At 39.6% G+C, this 21,005-nt stretch overlaps 1 protein-coding gene across 2 annotated transcripts in view; it reads right to left on the minus strand.

Moving 5' to 3' along the window:
- RORA (RAR related orphan receptor A) overlaps positions 1–21,005 on the minus strand; it is a 711,502-nt gene that overhangs the window by 33,265 nt on the left and 657,232 nt on the right. For both annotated transcript variants that reach the window (XM_077881327.1, XM_077881328.1), the window contains one exon: positions 10,417–10,502. In XM_077881327.1, coding sequence (XP_077737453.1) covers positions 10,417–10,502 — 86 coding nt within the window. The remainder of the gene's footprint in view (positions 1–10,416; positions 10,503–21,005) is intronic.

A 21,005-nucleotide genomic window follows, 5' to 3' on the forward strand; every position in this document is an offset into this window, starting at 1 on the left:
GTGACTGGACAGAGCACAGCCCTTCCCCAGCTTCCCATCGTCTGAATGAACCCTCCCTACTCCAGGCGGACCTCTACCCAAAGCTGTGGCTTGGCTTTCTATAGCCCTGTCATCCTTATGTCTGTACACACATTCTTCAGTCACTTGGACAGAATGGTTTTGTCTTCATTCTAGAATAGGACATATTCCAGCCCACTGCCCCATTCCTGGCCTCATCTCCTCCAGTGTTTGCTTGCTCAGTCAAGGGACCACCTTCATCCAAGTTACTCAAGGCAGAACGACAGGCTTCATTTCATCCCTGCCTCCTCCCCTCCCACACCCATGCAGTTACCACATTAGGCTGTTCTTGCCATCTTCCTATTTCTCAAATCCTTCCACTGTTCTCCATCTTTACTGCAATTTTCTCATGTTTATGTACCTACCACTGCCCAAACCGGTTATTTTTTAAAAGATTTTACTTATTTGTTCATGACACACACACACACACACACACACACACAGAGAGAGAGAGAGAGAGAGAGAGAGGCAGAGACACAGGCAGAGGGAGAAGCAGGCTCCCCAAGGGGAGCCTAATACAGGACTCGATCCCAGCACCGCAGGACCACAGCTTCAGCTGAAGGCAGACACCCAACCATTGAGCACCCAAGTGTCCCAGCCCAAATTGGTTATTATATAGCCTCCCAATTGGTTTTCCTGCTTACATTCAAACTCTCTCCAATTCCTTTTCAAATAGTTACCAGAGACCTTTTCTCAAACATCAACCTGATGGGGTCACTTCCCTGCTTCTAAGTCCTCAATGGATCCCTGCTGATGACCAAGCCATGACCACCTGTCCAGACAACTCTCTCCGACATTCTTCTCAAAGTCATACTCTGGCCAAGCCTGAATTCCTGGTTCACAGTTTCTTCAGGGGCAACTCCCGCAGCTGCCTCCACTTCTAGAAGCTCTCCCCTTCTCTTCAGGATTCATGGAGATAATCACCTTCTCTGACTTTGCTCCTCCCAAGGCTAGTTGAGGGGCTCCCTCCATGTGCACTCTTATAACCAGGTCTCCCCTCACTGATTGCTTTGTTTCTTTGTTCCCAGGAGCTAATCCAGTACTTAGAGAAGTCAACAAATACTTGCTGAATGAACGACCAGAGGGAAAAATGATGGTGCTGATTAAAAACTGTGGTGACAATCATATGCTGCACACCTGCTCAATACCAGGCACCATGTAGGACACTTGGTAAACATTATTGATCTGTAATTCACATCAACCTTGCAAAGCAGTTATTTCTATATGATTTACAATGAGAAGATTCAAGTGCAGAGAGGTTAAGTCATGTGTTTGAAGTCACACAGCAGGTAAGGGTAAGAGCCAGGATTTGAATTGCTGAACACTGAGTGCATCTTATTCCAAATGCTACAGACTTCTTAATATAGTACCAAAAAAAGCATCAAGACAAACATGTAGGGCAGATCAAACAAAACAAAACAAGACAAACAACAAAACCAAACAAGCCCCAAACACCCATTTTTCAGTTCTGTAGTCCAAGTTCCATATAATGGTTCAGACACAGGAGAGGGAGGTGACATTTCATAGGATATTGAATACCATGTTTATATATGGGTAGGAAAACATTTTCATTTGCTGGATCTACTTAATAAAAAGCTCTGAAATATACATGGCATTTCCTACTGGAGTTATTAATAGTTTTGCCCAAAATTGTGGGTTGGCTGGATGAAGTACTATGGGTGTGGCTGGGAAGGTGTTCAGAGGGTCTTGCTCTGAGGGGGGCTCCCCTCCAGTTTGGGGCTCCTTCTCAGTAAGGCATAGGCTGAAATGCTGATCTGATGTTTGGTCTTTTGACAATTTTCACTTAATGAATTGATTCCTACAGTTCATTAACATACCCACTTCCACTTCTGTATACACATATGTCTTAATTAGCTGTTCATTGGCTGTTTAATTACAAGAAAACAGCTGACAGCTGCCTTGCTGAATTCTAATGGCAGACGCTTTGGAACGGCTACACATTTGCTTTTGACAACCAAGATTTATTCATAACTCTATGATTTATTATGAATGTTCCTATGCTTGCCTGAATTATTGTATTTTCCAATACAACTAAAAAATTGGAATTTGGGGGGACTGTTGAAGTAGATATATGTCTCCCTCTCACAGCAGAGAATCCCTTCTGTAAAAGATGAACTGTTACAATTTTATTTCTCTGGGGAATTTTCTGTTGAGAATATTCAGAAGTATGATGGGGGAAAGGAAGAAGTATCTTTGGATAAACACGGGCAGAGTGAAGTATTTAAAGTTAAGAAAGAAAATAACTGTCGATTTAATTTTACTGAGGGGTAAGGAGAGGACATGAATAGACTAAAATCAGAGACAGAAAGAGGTAGAGGAAATGATAGAATTAAAATGTGTATGTGTGTGTGGGGGGCAGGAATAATAGTCCTCTAGGAAGCAAATGAAGAAGGGAATTTGTTCTTTAGGAAAGAATAGGCAACCTCCTTTGCAAAAGTTTGCTGGTACAGCTCTACACCCCTACATCTGGCAGCAATAAATCATGGAATCATAGATCTCCTGAACTACTTTCCCCTTCAATAATGACTGGCCTCCCTGTAGAATTGTATGTGCAAATGATCTCTGATTAAAGCTGACCTCATGTGTCATATTTGGTAAGTGTAGATGTCTGCTTTGCCGTACTGTGATCTGCTACACTCAGACTCAATCCAAATGAACACATTCAACAGCAGTGATCGCCAGGCGAGCATGAGGAACCCTGCCCTGAGCCAGACACTATATATTGACGACAAGGCCATAAGCCATAAGCCCAGCATTGTCTATGAACTGAGGAAGGACAGCAGTTACTGAGACATAATTAAGACCAAAACAAAAAAACAAAATATACAGAAAAAGAAAAAAACACAAATCATCTTGATGCACATTGGGGTTTCACACATCCTACTACATATACATTTCATCACAGGATTGGAGGAGTGAGCTAAATGAAATTTTTTTCTTATCACCTGGTATATAACAGAACTGAAACTCTGATGCTACAGGATGCAGTAACAGCCAAGTCTAATTTTCATTTTAAATGGTTAGCTCTAATACTGGGGCCAAGTGTTATAAGACATTAAAATAAAAAGGTTGGAAAAAAATAAAATAAAAATGTTGGACATGAATATATCAATGCTGAAAAGTGGACAAAATTGGTCCAAAGCTAGTTACATTTCATGACTGAAATAAAAATATTAGAATTCTCTAAAAAACAACTTGAGCCTAAATGAAATATTTATAGACATTTCTTTTTAGCCTAATACATATAGAGCTCCAGAAATTGCTTTAACTCTTTTAAGAAAAAAGGGTGGAAAAACAAATTTTGCATTTTGGATATCTTTTTTTTTTTTTTTAAGATTTTATTTATTTATTCATGAGAGACACAGAGAGAGAGGCAGAGACACAGGCAGAGGGAGAAGCAGGCTCCCTGCAGGGAGCCCGATGTGGGACTTGATCCGGGTCTCCAGGATCATGCCCTGGGCTGAAGGTGGCGCTAAACCGCCGAGCCACCCGGGCTGCCCAACATTCTGGATTATCTTTGAGAAGGGTTTTCATTGTTAATCTCAGCATATTGTTTTTTTTTGTTTTTTATTCATAGTATATTATTAGTTTCAGGGGTAGAATTTAAAGATTCAGCATTTGCCTATAACAGTGCTCATTGCATCAAGTGCCCTCCTTAATGCCCATCACCCATTTAGCCCATCCCCCCACCCACCTCCCCTCTAGCAACCCTCAATTTGTTCCCTAGAGTTAAGAGTCTTGTATAATGTTAACACAAAGAAACTACTCCAAATTCTCCCTTCACTGGGTGGAAAAGGAAACTTTGCATAAGACATCATCTTAAATGTATTAATTGATGAATAATTATTTGACAAACAAATGCTACTCTGTTCTTACCCAATCAAGAGCAAAAGGTCTTAGTCAGAAATCAATCCTATCAATCTTAATACTTGATTGTACATTATCATTTAAAAAGTTATAATTGAAATTGTAGATCCCAAAAGTGTAAAGGATACAGATAATAAAGTGTTTTTATTGTGAGATAAATTTTTCATCATCATCCTTTGAGCAGCCACTGTATCTAAGGGTGAAGTTAGGAATGGAACTAGAACGGTAAATAAGACCATTTCTCAAAGGATATCTCAATCGATGTCATTTTTCTACAAACACTTCAGTATTTATACTCACTTTGAAGACTGAACCTCAAGCCTAACATCCACAGCCTCTTGTTTATTTCTGGCCTTCGCTCTGCTTCCCCATTCTATGGCCTGGCCCCTCCTCCTAGGCAGGCCTGCCTCAGCTTACCCCTCACCTCCTCCTACCGCTCACCCAGGGCTGGAACTAAATTCTGTTCCAAGAGCTCAGAAACATCTTTAATGACAGACCTAAGCCCCTGCAGACCTAGACTTTATGTTTTTATGAAATACGATATTCAAGGCATGACCAGAACTGATATACTTACTGTTCCCTCATTATTTAAAAAAAAACCAAGTAGGTGTGCCTGGATGGCATAGTTGGTCAAGCCTCTGACTCTTGGCTCAGGTTGTGGGATCAAAACCCCTCCCCATTCTCCAGGGCTCTGTGTTCAGCATGGAGTCTGCTTAAGACTCTTTCCTTCTCCCTCTGCCCCTCCCCGCATGCTCACATGTGCACCTGCAGGCGGGCGCACGTTCTCTCTCACAAATAAATAAATAAATCTTTAAAAAGAGAGAGAGAGAACAAGTAAAGTACCTTCATAATAAAAACCTTGGTAAAATAGAGCCTTTAAAAATTTGGGAATGGCATAACCTTCCTTATTTTCCACTATCCACAGAAAATGACCCTTTGCTCCAGTCAGACTGGGTTATATGTGGTCCCCAAAAGACAACCGAGACTTCTCCTTCTCTAGGTTCCTGCTGCCTCGTGGGTATATGCTGCTTGTGTCATATCACAGATTATAGCCTTACTCTGGGATTTAGTTCTTTTTAAATGTATATTTTAAATAAACTTCATTGAGGCATAAATTAAATACAAAAACACACCATTGTGGGCAGCCCGGGTGGCTCAGTGGTTTAGTGCTGCCTTCAGCCCAGGGCGTGATCCTGGAGACCCGGGATCGAGTCTCACGTCAGGCTCCCTGCATGGAGCCTGTTTCTCCCTCTGCCTGTGTCTCTGCCCCCCCCCCCCCCCCGTGTCTCTCATAAATAAATAAATAAAATCTTAAAACAACAACAACAACAAAAACAAAAAACCCTTACACCATTGTGAAGAGTCCACCTTGATGAATTTTGACAATGTCTAACCTGTGGAACTACCACCACGATTAAGATAGGACATTGCCACAAGCCACAAAAGTGTCCTTCCTTCAGCCGTCATTCCTTACTTGGGTTCCAGGTTACCACATTTGCTTCCTGCCATTATAGATTTAAAGTTTTTATTTCTTCTAGAATGACATATAAATGCAGTTATATAGTAATTATTCTTTTGTTTCTGGCTTCTTTCATTTACCATAATGTTTTGTGCACATATAGTACATTCTCTCTTATTGCTAGGCAGGCATTCCAACTTATGGATCTTATTCATTCATCCACCCCACACTTTTAACCATTTTTCAGGTGATGGGCATCTGGGTTGTTTCCAGCTTGTGGCCATTATGAATAAAAGTGCTACAAATACTCATATAAAAATCTTTACATGACAAGTCCTTTTGTTTCGTTTGGGTAAATACCTAGGATAGGTCATTAGGTCATATTTAGGTTGATGCTTATATTGCCACCTTTTTTCAGAAGGGCCGTACCACGTCACAGTGCCCCCTCCCCGCCAATGATGTATAAGATTGGAAAATTCCCCAGTTTCTCTGCATCTTCATCATGTTTGTTACTGGAAGTGTTCTTCTTGTTTTGTTCTATTTTAATTTTAGCCTTTCAGATGAGTATGTCATGGTATATTTTTTAAAAGATTTTCTTTATTTATGAGAGACACTGAGAGAGAGAGGCAGAGACACAGGCAGAGGGAGGAGCAGGCTCCCTGCGGGGAACCCCATGCAGGACTCCATCCCAGGACCTGAGGATCACGACCTGAGCTGAAGGCAGGCACTCAACCACTGAGCCACCCAGGTGCCTTGTCATGGTATTTCGCTATGATTTTATTTACATTTCCCTAATGATTAAAGATACTGCGAATATATCCATGTGTTTCCTGGTTCCTTGTCCAGCTTTTATGAAGAGATTGTTCAAGTTATTGTTCATTTTAATTTTTATCTTGGTCTTTTTATTTTAAAATGTATTTGCTTTTTTTTTTTCTTTTATTTCTTCCAGGATATGGCTTGCCTCTTCATTTTACTAATGATATCTTTGGAAGGGTACACATTTTAAATTTTGATTAAGTCCAGTTTGTTATTTTTTATTTTTTAAAAGATTTTATTTATTTATTCATGAGAGACAGAGAGAGGCAGAGACATAGGGAGAGGGAGAAGTAGGCTTCCTGTGGGGAGCCGGATGTAGGACTCTGGGATCACACCCTGAGCCAAAGGTGGACACTCAACTGTTGAGCCACCCAGGTGTCCTGTAGTTTGTTATTTTTTAAAATAAGGTAAGAACTTCGGTGTGTGGTCTGAGAAATATTGGTATGTCTATTGTTACACAAATATATGATTTCTTCCAGAAATATTATAGAGTTATGTTTTACGCATAGGATACTCTTTAAACTAATATTTCTTTCAGTGAGAGGTATAAATGTGAAGTTAATTTTTTTTCATATGAATGCCTAGTTGTTCCAGCAATATTATTTGAAATGACCATCTTTTCTTCATTGAATTCAGTTGGCATCTTCGTCAAAATTCAATTGACCTTATATGCATGGATCTCTTTTTGAACCCGCCCAACCCTCCCTTTCAAAATTTTTTCCAGTTTATTAAATCTAGGATTTGGTTCTTGCATTGCTCTTTTGCAGACCTCATCTCTACAACTAGACCATAAGCCACTTGAGGTCAGGATCAGGTCTTCTTTGTCTTTGGATCTCTTAGTACTTATATAGTGCCTGTCCCCAAAGGGGTGCTCATATTTTTGTTTTTAGTAGCAGAGTCTACATAACAAATAGCAAATGATCACAAAAAATCAAGACTGGACCCATACATGTTCTGGAAATGATATCTGACTAAAGCATCATGACTCAGGCATACGGAATTTGGCTAGGAATGATTGTAACAACAGCCAACACTTACTGAGTGATTGTTAAATGCCTGGCACTTTTCTCAGGGCGTTACCTAAATGCATGTGATAACCCCAGGAAGTAACTACAATTTCTATCCTCATTTTACAGATGGTGAAACAGAGGTACAGAGAGGTTGGGCAGGTGGTTGAGCTGGTAAAGCAGAAATAGGATTCAAATCCAGGCAGTCTGGTTCCAAAGTCAGAGCACAAGCATGCTGCAGTACTGTCTCTCTACAGGTAGCAAAGGAGACTTGGTGAAGGTGGGCTGGGAATATCCAGGAACTAGAGAAAAGAGCTACCAAACTTGCATCATTTTTGCTATTTATGTGCAATGCTTACCTGAACAAATATGTGGTAAAATAATCATTTCAGCAATGAAATACGTCCTTTTGTTTCTTATGGTTTCAGGTGGCTGACTTTAAAATGCAATTTAAAATACCTTCACAAAATGATTAGCTCAGAAGATGACTGAGTCACTTTCTTTCCATCAGATATCTATTTATATATGTAATTGGAAATTTTCCGTATGTCTAGTGATCCTATCATAGAGATAAATTATTTATAATTTATGATGCTATAACCACCCTCACCTGGTTAAAGCATGATAAATCATTAACATCAACGGCAAAAACAGAAATCTCTTGACTTCACCACAGCCAGAAGTGAAACTATTAATTATAGCAGAGGGAAACTGTAATTGCAGAGCAAATACTATATGCATCAAATATAAACACATACCATTGTATAGGTCCCAGGCTGGGCCTAGGCCCAATATGTTAATAAAATTAAGTTTTAATTGTTTGTTTTGTGATTTCCATTGAGTAAAGTCAATAGGACAGAAGAACAGAACCACAGATAGCCAAAATACACTTTGGCATCGAGGCTATACAAGATCTGGGAGGGAATCTAGAAAAATGACAACGATAAAATAATAGCTGTCCTTTATTTTCTTATCGCTTTAATTTTCATCATAAATAAACAGTGGGGGTAAAAGAAAACACACATTGTTTCTGCCTATGTAAACCCAGTGGTTCTAGACAATTCAGATTTTATTGAATAGCATGTTGTTCATGAATCTTCTGAACTGTTGTGTATTTCACGGGAAATAGCCCTCACCTCCACCCTGGTCCTGCCTCAGATGCTGTTCTGAGGTGCTCACTTTAGTTGGCACGTAAAACCACACATGGTATTACTAAAAGACTCAGAGAGAGTGGCCAGTTTCTCAGGCAGAATGAAAGCACACGTGGTGAATGCCCAGGACACTGTCCACTTAAGAAAATAACTAGGTGAGGGGTGACTATGTGGCTCAGTCAGTTAAGCATCTGCCTTCAGCTCAGGTCATGATCCCAGGGTCCAAGGATCGAGTCCCGAGTTGGGTTCCCTGCTCAGCACTGAGTCTGCTTCTCCTTCTGCCCCTGATCTCTGCTCATGCTTTCTCTCTCTCTCTCAAATAAATAAGATCTTTTAAAAAAGGAAGAAAATAAGTAGGTGATATACATGTACAGAGTCAAGTTTGCTTGGAACTTCTGGTAGGAGGGCACTGCTGCCTGTATATCCTTCACCAAGAAAGGCTGTGTCATCTTGAACTGGGACGAGAACGTTTGAACACAGAGCCGGTGAGGGTCAAGTGTGACAGGTGCCCAGCCACTTCAGCTGAATTAACTCTGAAAGTCAATGGGATGACAGGTGTCACAGGCAGATCACGCTCCCTTAAATCCTGGGATGGCATTAGCCAGGCAGTTGATTTCATTTTGTTTACTTTTATTTACTTAATTGATTAATTTTGAGGGAGGGCAATCTGAGGGAAGTAAGAGGACATAATTTTTTTTCTTGGTAATCTAGAACCTGAGGACTCGAGGGTTGTTCTAAAGATGAAGAATTCAAAATCCCCTTTGAGCAGAAAGCCCCTATTCCTAAAAGGCAGGTGATTACAAAGAAAAAATTGTGTTTGGCGGTATGCAGAAAGCTCAAGCGTCACCAAGATGGGATCAATATGAAGCATCTGTACATGTACAAAGCAGCACATGTTACAATGATTAACAGTCAAACAAAGACTTAAGGAAATTACAAGGCAAATTTCCCTGAAGTCTCTCAGTAGTTATTTGTGTCTGAAGGTGATTTTGTATTTTATGTCATTATATTTTCTAATTTCACTGAAGGAAAGCTAACCACATTCGTGGATTTTATTTTTTTGCCTTGGCCTCAAAAATGCCTCAGGGCTGATTCAGGCCTGGTTCAGTGGCAATCAACGGTCTCAGAGGCTGTCTGCATGTTTAAATAGCTTCTCGCCTGTTTATTTTGCACTGTTTTATCCTGTAAGCTGTCTCAAGGCCCTTCCAATATAAGCAGGAGGATTTAAATCTTAATAAATTGAAATCTGAATAACAGAGGCAATCTGGGTTTGGAGGCCTAGAATGATTAGGATAAACATCTCTATTCCCATTCCCACGTTATCCATGTGCATGTACGTACTGCCCTCGATCAGGATCAGTAATAATCAAAATAGTAACAACAGCCAGAGGAATGATGATATTTAGATTTAAATAGGACTTTACAGTTTATAAGCACTTTTACTTACAGGTTTTAATTCTATCCTGAGAATAGTTCTAAGGGGTAGGAAGAAAAGGTGTCACACCACTTTACAGATCAAGACACTGAGTCACTAAAAGATTAAGACAAGCCTACAACAAGAGGGACACGTGGTGGCACTGGAACCAGAACCCAGTTCTTTCCAACGGCTTTGCCAGAATTTAGCCAGATGTATCAACATACGTGTGCCAACAATAAGGACTTTCAATCACATCCCGATTAAACTATTGGAAATACCTTCTTACAAAGCTTCGAACAGGGACACCACAGAAATCCAGAGTCACTTCTCTTTTAAAAAAGATAACCAAAGGGATTTTTCATCAGTTCAATCAATTCTAGGATTGGAAGTGACAACTCAGGAATGCTCAAATACTTTTCTCTAGCCTCCTGTTATTTGGATGGAAGACATGAAAATACATATGACTTTCTTAATTGAAATTTAACACCAAAATGTTTATTCTGTTCTATCATTTGTCATCACTCAAAATGCTGAGAAGTTGACTCTTTAGACATAGAAGTAACATCACAAAGATACATTCTAACATTAACAGAAACAACAACAACAATTAAAAAGGCTTACCTTGCAGCCTTCACATGTAATGACACCATAATGGATTCCTGATGATTTGTCTCCACAGATCTTGCAAGGAATAATTTCAATTTGAGCTGCAACAGAAGCACGCAACCAGTTAATTACATTTTCTTTTAAACACCTTATAAAAGCGTTCCCTGATCAGCATTTGTATAGTGAAAACTAATAACCTGCTAAACATTATACTGCATTAACTATTCATTGCTGAACTGTGAGGGTCCCCCTAGAGCCCTGGACTAAATTATGGCTGCTCGTTATATAATAGCTTTCGGGTTATTAAAATGGGTCATTTGAGAAGGTGTTTAAGAACCCACAAGAAGACTGGAATCAGCATTTCAAAGCCTTCAAGAACTGGAGAGCTCGCAGTTTAGGCCTCAGAGCAAAGCAGATACTAAAATGTTTCCTCCGATCTCATTTTCCATCATTATTTTTAAAAGGTCATAAATCTGTCTTGGCTGAGCATTGTAGCTCCACTGGTAGGGAAAAAAAATATACTCCAGAAAGTCAAGACTACTTAGGAAAATGATTCAATTCAAAATATTAATAAGTTACATATGATGGCAAGTTAAGAATGCCTTAATCTTCTTTTTTAATTAATGTAGTTTCCATGTGTTAAAAAATTAGTCCATTTGTGTACGATCAAAACCTTTCAACCATAAAGTTAATATCCTATCTGAATTTAATAATGGTGAATTCTAATGAATAGTATATGTAGCTTCTGAGTTCTTGATGTTGGAAACTGATTGCCTCGTACACCATGCATATGCTTCTATTCCACTGATTTCCGTGAAGATGCCTCATATAGAAGACCACCCAATGACTAATAAATATTATACCCATGTTCTCAAATATGACAAAGCACATTTCTCAGCAAACACAATATATCTTGAGTATGGTTGGTTGGAAAGAACATAATTAAGGATTAAAAAAATAACCTAAGGAGTAATTCGGCGAAACAGAGTTCTTGGCCCACTTATTAAATAGAATTTATATATGAAATAAAGACCAATACTGAGCTGTATATACAGGATAGCAATGTTCACCAGTTTATACGGAATGTTCCATTATGCTAAGTTTTATTTTCCATGGTTTTCACAATGGATATCATGTCAGATTGCTAAATCACACACACAAACACAATTGTAAGAGCATAAATATACTTCATTTTCATATGGCCCCTCCCTAGGCCACATGCTTTATACAAAGCAATGACTTATTCAAGGAATATGTTGCACAATATAAGTAAGACACACATACACACAGCCTACTCTTTCTTCCAGCGTAATCCCGTATCCTGGAATAATTTCCACCACGACTTACTTTGGATTTGATGTGACACTTGCATTCAATACTCAGAAATAGCATATAATAAATTACTGGATTTGACCCCATTATAAACCATGTGTACCTGCTAACTTCCTTTCAAGAGGACTAGTACAAGTACTGTAGTGACTTTTACGGAGTGCAAGCTATTCTAGAGGAAGAGTCCTTTACACGTCAATCACTTTTTCTTTTAAGATTTATTTATTTATTTTAGAGAGTGGCGGGGGGAGAGGGAGAGAGAGTGTGTGTGTATGTGTGTGTGTGAGTAAGTGCAGTGGGGAAGGGGAGAGAAAGAAAGAGACTTAAGCAGACTACCCTGAGCGCCAAGCCTGATGCGGGGCTCGACCTCATGACCCTGGGAACATGACCTGAGTGGAAACCAAGAGTCGGATGCTTAACCAACTATGCCACCCAGGCACCCCTCATGTCAATCACTTTTAGTGTTGACATACTGAGCTTCATTGTCCAGAGTTAGAGACTGTTCAAAATCTTACATCCAATATATTTTCTGTAACGGATAAATTTTCCAATGCCTCGGTAATGGTGTCTTTGTATACTGTCTATTCTGAGTTATGCAGCTTAATGTGTTATAAGGTCACATTTAACAAAGACGATAATTTCTAAGTCTGCCTCACCTTTGTGGCTTGATTCGTTCAAGGAAATTCTTTATGAAATCCAAACTCTAATCACGCTTCGTATTTATGGCCCCTCCAATATTTTTAATATAGTCAAGGCCAAGTTTTGTGTCACATGTTGTCTGCTGCTTGAGAGAGAGTTACAGGCAACATTTTTGAGACACAAAACCCAAGTGGTGGTACAGACATTCTGAAAGGTGATATCAACTGAGAGTGATGGCCTGTATTTTCCCACAGGAATTAACTAGTCTGTAATGAGAACCAGCCTCTCCCACCCCAACCCCTAAGGAATAGAATAATTAGGCAACACAAAGTACCTGGGCCATCTATTAAACAAAATTTATATGTGAAATAAAAAGACCGACACTGAGCAGCTTCTGCTTATGTCTTACCTCAAGCCGTAACCACAGAAATCAGACACAGACAAACTTCACTAAATCCTTGTAGTTCAACTCGGCATCAAAACGACCTGAGGTAATTAAAGCAACCTCAGTGCTGAACCTGGGACTTTCAAGAGTTACCTTCCTTCCAGCTTAACAATGGAGAGATCAAGTACATCTGTTTAGTTTTTTATACGGTATAAAGGCCCTAGGCAGACCATATCGGGAACAAAATAAAACTATCCAGATCAAATGGAGAGTAATGTATTGCTGTTCATTCTGCCTGGGTTCAGAGTGGATTATGCATGAGAAGTGAAATGATGATATTTAAGGCAGGACCAAAATGTTTGCCAATGGCTCCTTGTAATCCTGCAAGTGATATGGAGGTCTGGCATGGAGGAGTCTCATCATGATAGGGGTGGCCCTGGGATCCTGGCCTGGCATTTTGACCCTTGGAATGACTCATGGCCTGGCTGCAGGGGCAGGGGGTGGGGGTGGAGGGGAAGGCAGGAGAGTCACTGTAGCACAGACCTAGAGTTTAGTGCCAGCTACCACATAGGACTGCTGGCCTGAGTCAGGCTCCCAAACTCAGCCTTGCGTCAGCTTCCAGGGGCTTCAGATCTGGAGGGCACTCAAGCTGAGACATATTTCACACGATTTATGGAGGCCAAGTTGCTTAGTATGAATGGACTCACTGTAGATTGATCTGTATTTTCAAACAGGGGCCATTTGCCTAGATCTTTGACCCTCACTGTGTTTGTGCTTAGTTCCAGTGGACAGTGTTGGCTAAAGACTGGCAATTAGAAAAGCTTCACCAGGAATCTCATGGTACGGTGATAGGAGGGTTCTCCAAAGCAAAGTTCAAGTATTCTGATTGGTCAGATCAAACTATTCTACTAGCCTACCCCCTGGGTTAGGTCTCTTATCTCCAAAGACAATTTCAGTTGCAAGTGCTCTTTAGGAAATGATTAAAACCCACCTGCTCCGAAAAGCAAACTCTCTGAATGTGATCTGATCACATGTGTTGATATTTCCAGAAAGCAAACATTTGCAGACTGGACCAGGGCACTTACTCAACCTTCCATTTAATCCAACAATGCATTAAAGCCACTTCCCTCCACCTTTTAGTCAATTTACAGAATTCAAATGTATCAATGAGGAAAAAAAGGCCTTGCAATATTTTTTTTTCAAAAGGAAAGCAGTTTAGTTCCTTAAATTTGAGTTTTCAGACCAAGAAGAGAGAAGAGGACAAAAATCCCTTTGCCCTTTGCTTTCTACCCCTCGGGCTTTTTCATTTTCTAACAGGCAGTGTTGTGTCTTTTCAAAATAATCTTCTTTTAACACAAATTATGAGTCTTGGCCCATATATATACTGCACACATTAACTCAGCCAGAATTTCAAAGGATGAGTTCTGTCAGACATCACTACTGTCACAAGTATATTGATTAAATTAGTCCACATACATATTCATCGCAGCAAAGAGGTTTATTGTGTAGCAGAATATCTGAAGCAAGACGCACACATATAATCATGAATTGGCTTAACAATGCACAATCTTGCTATGAAAAATTCTAATTTGCCCACATTTTCAGCTCTATTGCCTAAATAATTTGCTCTCTCATGCACCCTAAGTAATTCAAGCAGGCTCTCCACACCTGCAGAGGCAAATTTCTGCAGTTTCAAGGAGCCGACAACAAGTGGCAGCGGGGAGTCAGGAAATCCTGGAATGCAAGTGTGCTAATTAGCCAAGTGGTCCTTGGGCTGGGCTGTCATTTAGCATTGTACTTCTATAAAAGGTTGGCTTTTTACTTCTAATTATAAAAGGGACAAGAACATGGACAATGGCATTCTTAACACCTCATTTATTCCTTAGGACTTTTGGGGAGATATCTTGGTCCAGAGAAAAATACCCATTCTCCCAGAGAATTAAAAAATACAATTGTACAAGACTTGTACCCATTTTATGCATGAAAGGTGATATCATGATAATCTAATGGATTTATCATAACCAATAATATGCAACACGTATTTGGGTCTATAATGTGTTAGGCATTATATCCATTCCTCTGACACCCAATGAGGTACGTGGTACCATCATTATCATCATCTGCATTTTTCAGAAGATGAAATGGAAGCTCAGAGAGGCTATACAACTTGCCCAAAGTCAGAGAGCTAGGATGAGGTAAGGCTGGGATTTGGACACATTGTCTTTTTGTTTAGCTCAATAGCTCTTTTTCCCTTTTCTCACCTTACTTCACACAGCCGAGCTAAATTGCTCCGATAACAACATCAAGAACACCAGGAACAGACTGCTATTGGTATGCCACCATTAACCAAGGATGCACAGGACACAACACAAATAATTTGTTTAAACTTGCAGAACTACAGAACTGATGTCAAGATATCTTTCTGGGAGTTACCTTATTAGTACTTTATAACTGCAAGCAATCATCGACCTTCTAGACCATTCTTCTCCATTTTATAAAATTCCAAGTACAGTTTCTGATCTTAGGATGACTGACACCAACATGTAACAATTCTTAAGGCTTGGGCAAGTTACTTAACCTCTCTGAGGCTCCATTTCATATTTGAAGATTCAGTGATACGTGTATAAATGTAGCACATAAATGATTGTTTTATATATGTATTCTCTGTATATATATATATATGCACATCACAAAGTTCTTAGAAATATTTGGCACTCAATAAATAGTAGTTATTATTATTGTTATTGTTGATAAGAAATCCTGCCTTATAGCGGAATGAAATTCTTTTCTCCAGACTTTAAGCTCTTTCCAAAGTGGGGATAGAGAAAAGCTGCTTATCCTCCAAATAATATGACAGGCAGTTCATACCAGCTACCACTGCAATCCTTTACAACATTGGCACTTAACTGCTACACCCCAGCAGTATGTTGCGATCAGCTGTGGTATGTGTCCCAAGGAATTTGTTACTAATAATAGTAAAAAAAAATAAAATTTTTATTGGTTCGTATAAAAAATAAACTAATAGGGACCTACGGTTACCCCAATAATATCTTTCATCCTAGCTCACTTGCATAACCATATACTTTCTTGAATTGGACCAAACAGGGCAGGGTTACTGTTAGCTTGCCAGGAAATGGCCAAACCTTGGGTACACCCATGAGGGTATGTGACACAGATGAATGTTATGCAATTTTGTGTGTCTTGCAAAAACTGTCGAGAACTACTGCTTAAAACAAACAAACAAACAAAAAAAACCCAAAACCCTGAAACAACTATCTTTTACACCAATCTGTTGACAGTCTTTCTTCTGGAGGGCTGAGAATATGGAAGACTTTTCACTTGCTATGTTACATATTCCTCCAATGTTTGAGTTTTTTTACAACCAGCATGTATTACTTTTGCAAGCAGAAAAACCAATAAAGATTAAAAAGAAAAACCCTAAGGCATTTGATTTTATTTTCAGCAAAATGGCTTGAGACTTTTATGGATTAGTCACTTTATTTTATCCCCAGTTTAAAACTGCTGGGGTATTAAAGCCTTCTCCAGCTGCCTGGACGGTCGCCGAGCCTGCATGTCAAGGCCGGCTAGGGGAGAGTGGCGCAGGCTTCACCTGCTTACCTGGAGGGGCTTTCAAAGCTCCTGGCTTCTGGATTTCTCTGCCCCCTCGGGGTCTGGCCACCTCCTAGTTTCAAGGGCACTGTGCCCTGTCACTGGGGCTCCAGCTGAGGGGACAGAAGCAGGGGCTGAAATTCATCTGGCTGTTGAGTGGGCTGCAGAGTGGCTCTAACAGCCCAGGGTAAGGGAGCCTTGCTTCAATTTGCCCAGATAAGCACTTCTTTTACAAACCATCTGCAGGGGTGGTGCCTTCTTTGTAATGTGCAAAGGTACTGTGTGTACAAGCGTTGAACAATTCAGGGGGCAACATACTTTTCCTCCACTCTCAGGGCTGCTGCTGGAGGTCACAGGCCACCATAGGTTTTGCAGAGAGCTCTCGTTACATCTCCACGGTAGGAGGGGCATAGACCGTGGGCTTTGAACAGTCTGGCACATACAGCTGTCCCAGACGCATGGCTCGGTGTACAGCACAGGTAAGTTCCACGGCCCAGGCATGTTCAATGACCCTCCCAGGCGGGGAGGGTGGAGTTCCAGCTGCATACTATCCAAATTAACAATCAACTTGTTCCACCATTTTGTCTGCTGAGTATACACTAAACATAACACTAGTATGTTTCTCTGATAGACTCTTTCCTTCTACTGATTCTGGATTCTTTCTTAACAGTACATAATCCTCAGTAATCCTCGCTGAACATCACCAAAGCAAGTAGCCACCTAATTAGAAAAGCCCTACCCCTTTGATACAACAGCCCGGTGGTCATTTCTGGCAACAAAGAATGTCTGGTATTTGCAGAGTTCTGTAAGAGTCTTTAAAGTGCTTGTTCTCGTTAGCTTGTTTTGATTTTGGTGCTCACAACAACTCTGAAGTGAGCCATTGGGTATTATCAACCCCATTCTACAGATGCAGACAGTGAATCTCAGGAGAGTGAAATGGCTTCTCTATGTCTGGATTTCCCAGAGTTTCAATTGTAGAGGCAGCCACAAATAAGACAGACTTGGTGTCTCTTTCCTATTCAGGATTATTTGATGCCTTTAGATTTATGCTATCATCGATCTGAGGCTCCCAAGGGGAAATGACACAAGAGAGAAAGAGCTGCAGGCTGATTTAGCTAAGAAGTGGAGTCAGCGATCCTTCCAAGTCTCCCTCTGACCCTCAACTCGCTGGGTGGCCTAAAGCAAGTCACTTACACCTCCACTTCCTCCGTCTATAAAATGGGAATAATTCTTACCTCCCAGGCAGGTGGTGGTAAATGAATGCTCGCAAAGCTCTTTGAAGATGAAAAGACTTATATAAATGCGAAGCTTTAGGAAGCTTGGCATATCATTCTTGGCAAGGACCAGGACGCTGTGCCCTCACTACCCACAACAGGCTCCTCCACAAAGAGAATAAAGAAAATACACAGAACTGTAATTTTCATCTGCTAGCTAGACTTACTTAGTTGTTTTTTTTTTTTAATTGTTGGTTCCCAAAATGCCTTCCTGAGGGACTAATAGGTCCAGATGTTACTATCTTAGACTCAACTGAAGAAAAAGAGAACACATGGATGGAGAAGTCACCTCTCTGTAGCAGCTGTCAACAGCAAAGTCATGGAAACTAAACTTTTCACCAGGGCTTGGGCAGTCTTGCAGAGGCATCATGGAAACTGCATGATTCCCACATGCTAAATCATAAACATACATCTCACACTGTGACACTCTGAGTTTTGGTATTAAGGTGATGTCTGACTCAAAGGAACTTGTCAAATCACAGCCATTAAAAGAAAAAAAAGTCCTGCCCCTTATTCTGATCCCTACAAAAAACTCCTGTATCTTACCTACCATTTAAAGCTATGTCTTTAACTTGATTGTGGTTTCTGCTGAAAATTTAACAGCTTTTTAAAAACTGATTTTTTAATAAAAAGTATTGCATATACCTGTCAAAATACATACACATAAACACACCTCAAACAGTTTAAGAGAGTAAGCATTTGCAAACTAAATCTAAAATAAGACAAAAGTGGAATTTTGGAACTTTGGCTATTTCCTTCAGACTTTATGCATGTATAACTTAGGTAAAGAAGAGTTAAAACACTGGGCCAGAATCCCCTATATGAATTCAGAGAGAGCTTAGCTGTGTACCTAGGAAATCTCTGAAGAATAAGGAAGACAGGCATATCTTCTCATGTGGCTTTCTGTGAATATACAGGTAGTTCTGACAATGGGAACTGAATTTTAATCCTTTGTAATATGTTTCTATCCTTACTAGATTAAGCTTTCCAGAGAAACTGACTCACATTCCCTGATGCATACATATCTTTGCTAAAAGCCCAATCCAAAAGAGCACTTCTGTCCCTAGACCGGGAAGTTCTATCAAATCAGAAAGGAAACAGATTTTTCATAGAAAGGAATAGTGGATGGCTTTGATTTTTAGAGCCAGTTCTACCTAGAACCCTCTACTACACAGTAATGTACAAAACACCTAAATCAAGGTAATTGACTTTTTACCTCTTTTTGGTTAACTACCTGATAGCCAACTTAACCTTGAATAAAATACTTGAATGGCAAGAGAAGTAGCTTCCTAATCCTTCACTTTATTCATCCAGCAGGCAAACACTGAATAAATTCTCATGCAATAAAGGATGATACCATTAATATTATCAATACAGACACCCTTCTCTGTTTTGTCTTCCCTAATCTAACTTCTCTATTGCCTTTGTAAATAGCGAGACATATTTCTTGTTGAGAATGTGTGGGGTTATATGCAATCAGGGAGCAAGACAAAGGCAAATGCCATTTGGCCAATTAATCTCAATTGGGGTAAGGTTCCTCTAAGATTCTAGAATTAACTACATTTTTTTTTCAATACTTAATTCTTTAAGATTTTCTAGGGCCTTGAGATCAGAAATAGCTAATAAAAATTCTTCTCTTGAATCTCAGTGTAGGTTAACTGTCATTTCGCATCAGCAGGAAAAAGGATCTAAGTGGTTAGACTATGATCAAGGCAAACCTCTAACAACTTATTTTCCAACAATAGATGTATGTCCCCTACATTCTCCTGGATAATACTAGGCCAAAAAATGTCAACTGACGCACAGAACTGCATCTAATCTTTTCTAGCGATCAACCTCACTCTAGATACCAATTCCTTTTTTCCCCTAAACAAGAACAACTGCACCCCACTTAGGTTAAATCTTCCTCCGCTTGCACTTGAGAGCAATGGGGTCAGCTCTTTGCTTTCATCATTCAAAGTCTGTTGTTCACAACAGAAAAAAACATCTTTAAAACCAAACCAAATCTGAAGATCTTATCTAGTTTCTGCTTAACCAAAAACATTAGAATTAGTGCATTTTATGAAATAATCTTATTTAACACAACTATCCCCCAATTCTCACACCTAACACTCCACTTGGCAGTTCTCTTAACTTCATACCTGCTTATGCATACTACAGGCTATCCTCATTGTACAATCTTGGTATTTCAATTTAGAAGTTTTTATTTTTCTTAATAGGTACATATAATGTTACAAAAATAAACAGACCGGGTGATTGAATCTCAAGTCCATGGATAGAACAATCTATTGACATAGAAATGGATCTTATAACGAACAGGACATTTGTTTAAATCTATTTGTTCTATGGCTTCATGTGAATCTCCTCCATTGTATGCTTAGTGTATGGCATCACAGTTTACTGAATAAATCAATCAAAACATTCTATTTGCCTCAGAACACTCCTTAAAGAGCTAAAATCTCCTGCCTAAGAAGTCAGCCACTGATTGCTAGTTCCAACTGTACAATTGCTATGACCCCCCCTCCCCCACCACCCAAGGGTGCTATCACAAAAATCAGTTGGATGAAGATGTGTAGAAGTGGGTCAAAATAACAAGAATCCAGGTTACATCATCAAAGTTCACCAGGCCAAGGAATCCACTGCCTTCTTTCCATTAGCTTGGATTGTTGTTTTGTTTTGTTTTGTTTTTTGATCAGTTACAATTCATTGAATAGTAGATTATGTCATTTAAGAAATATTCTCTAACCAAATCAAGTCTGGATTCATGGCAGAAGATTGAAAATAACTTTTAACTTTAAGCCTTGGAAATACATTTACATCCCTCCATAGTAAGCCATAGAGGACTAAAATGACAATACATCCATAGTCATGAGAACATAGGTCAGTGACACCAGAACTTTCTTGGTCCAAAGATCTAGGGTGACTATGGTCAAAAGGATTACTCCACAGCCCAGATCACCCCCTTCACCTCTGTGCTATTTCCCACTTTACAAAATCTCCGTAGAATTAATAGGGAGAATGGAGCTTTGGACAATAAGCCAGGGAAAGGTCTGGTTTTTATTAAAAGTCATAAGCAAATTATTCAGACTTGCCAGAAGCAGAAGTATAGATATTGTCATATTAATCATATTAAGATTGTAAGATCTTGAAGGATTAGTGATCAACTCCTACAAGAAAGATTCTGCTGGGTTCTCTACCTCTAATTTCCAGGATATAGCCAATGACATCTAAATAGCCGATATGTCAAGTTCTAAGCCTTCAAATACATCACAGATATTTCTGAATGGCAGTTCAATAGTATTTTTAAAAATTATCTTTTATGATGCTTTTCTTAGATACCCAGTTCAGCCAGGCATAGGAATGACCAG

The sequence above is a fragment of the Canis aureus genome, chromosome 32, assembly GCF_053574225.1.
Source record: "Canis aureus isolate CA01 chromosome 32, VMU_Caureus_v.1.0, whole genome shotgun sequence".
In the NCBI taxonomy this organism is placed as follows: Eukaryota; Metazoa; Chordata; class Mammalia; order Carnivora; family Canidae; genus Canis; species Canis aureus.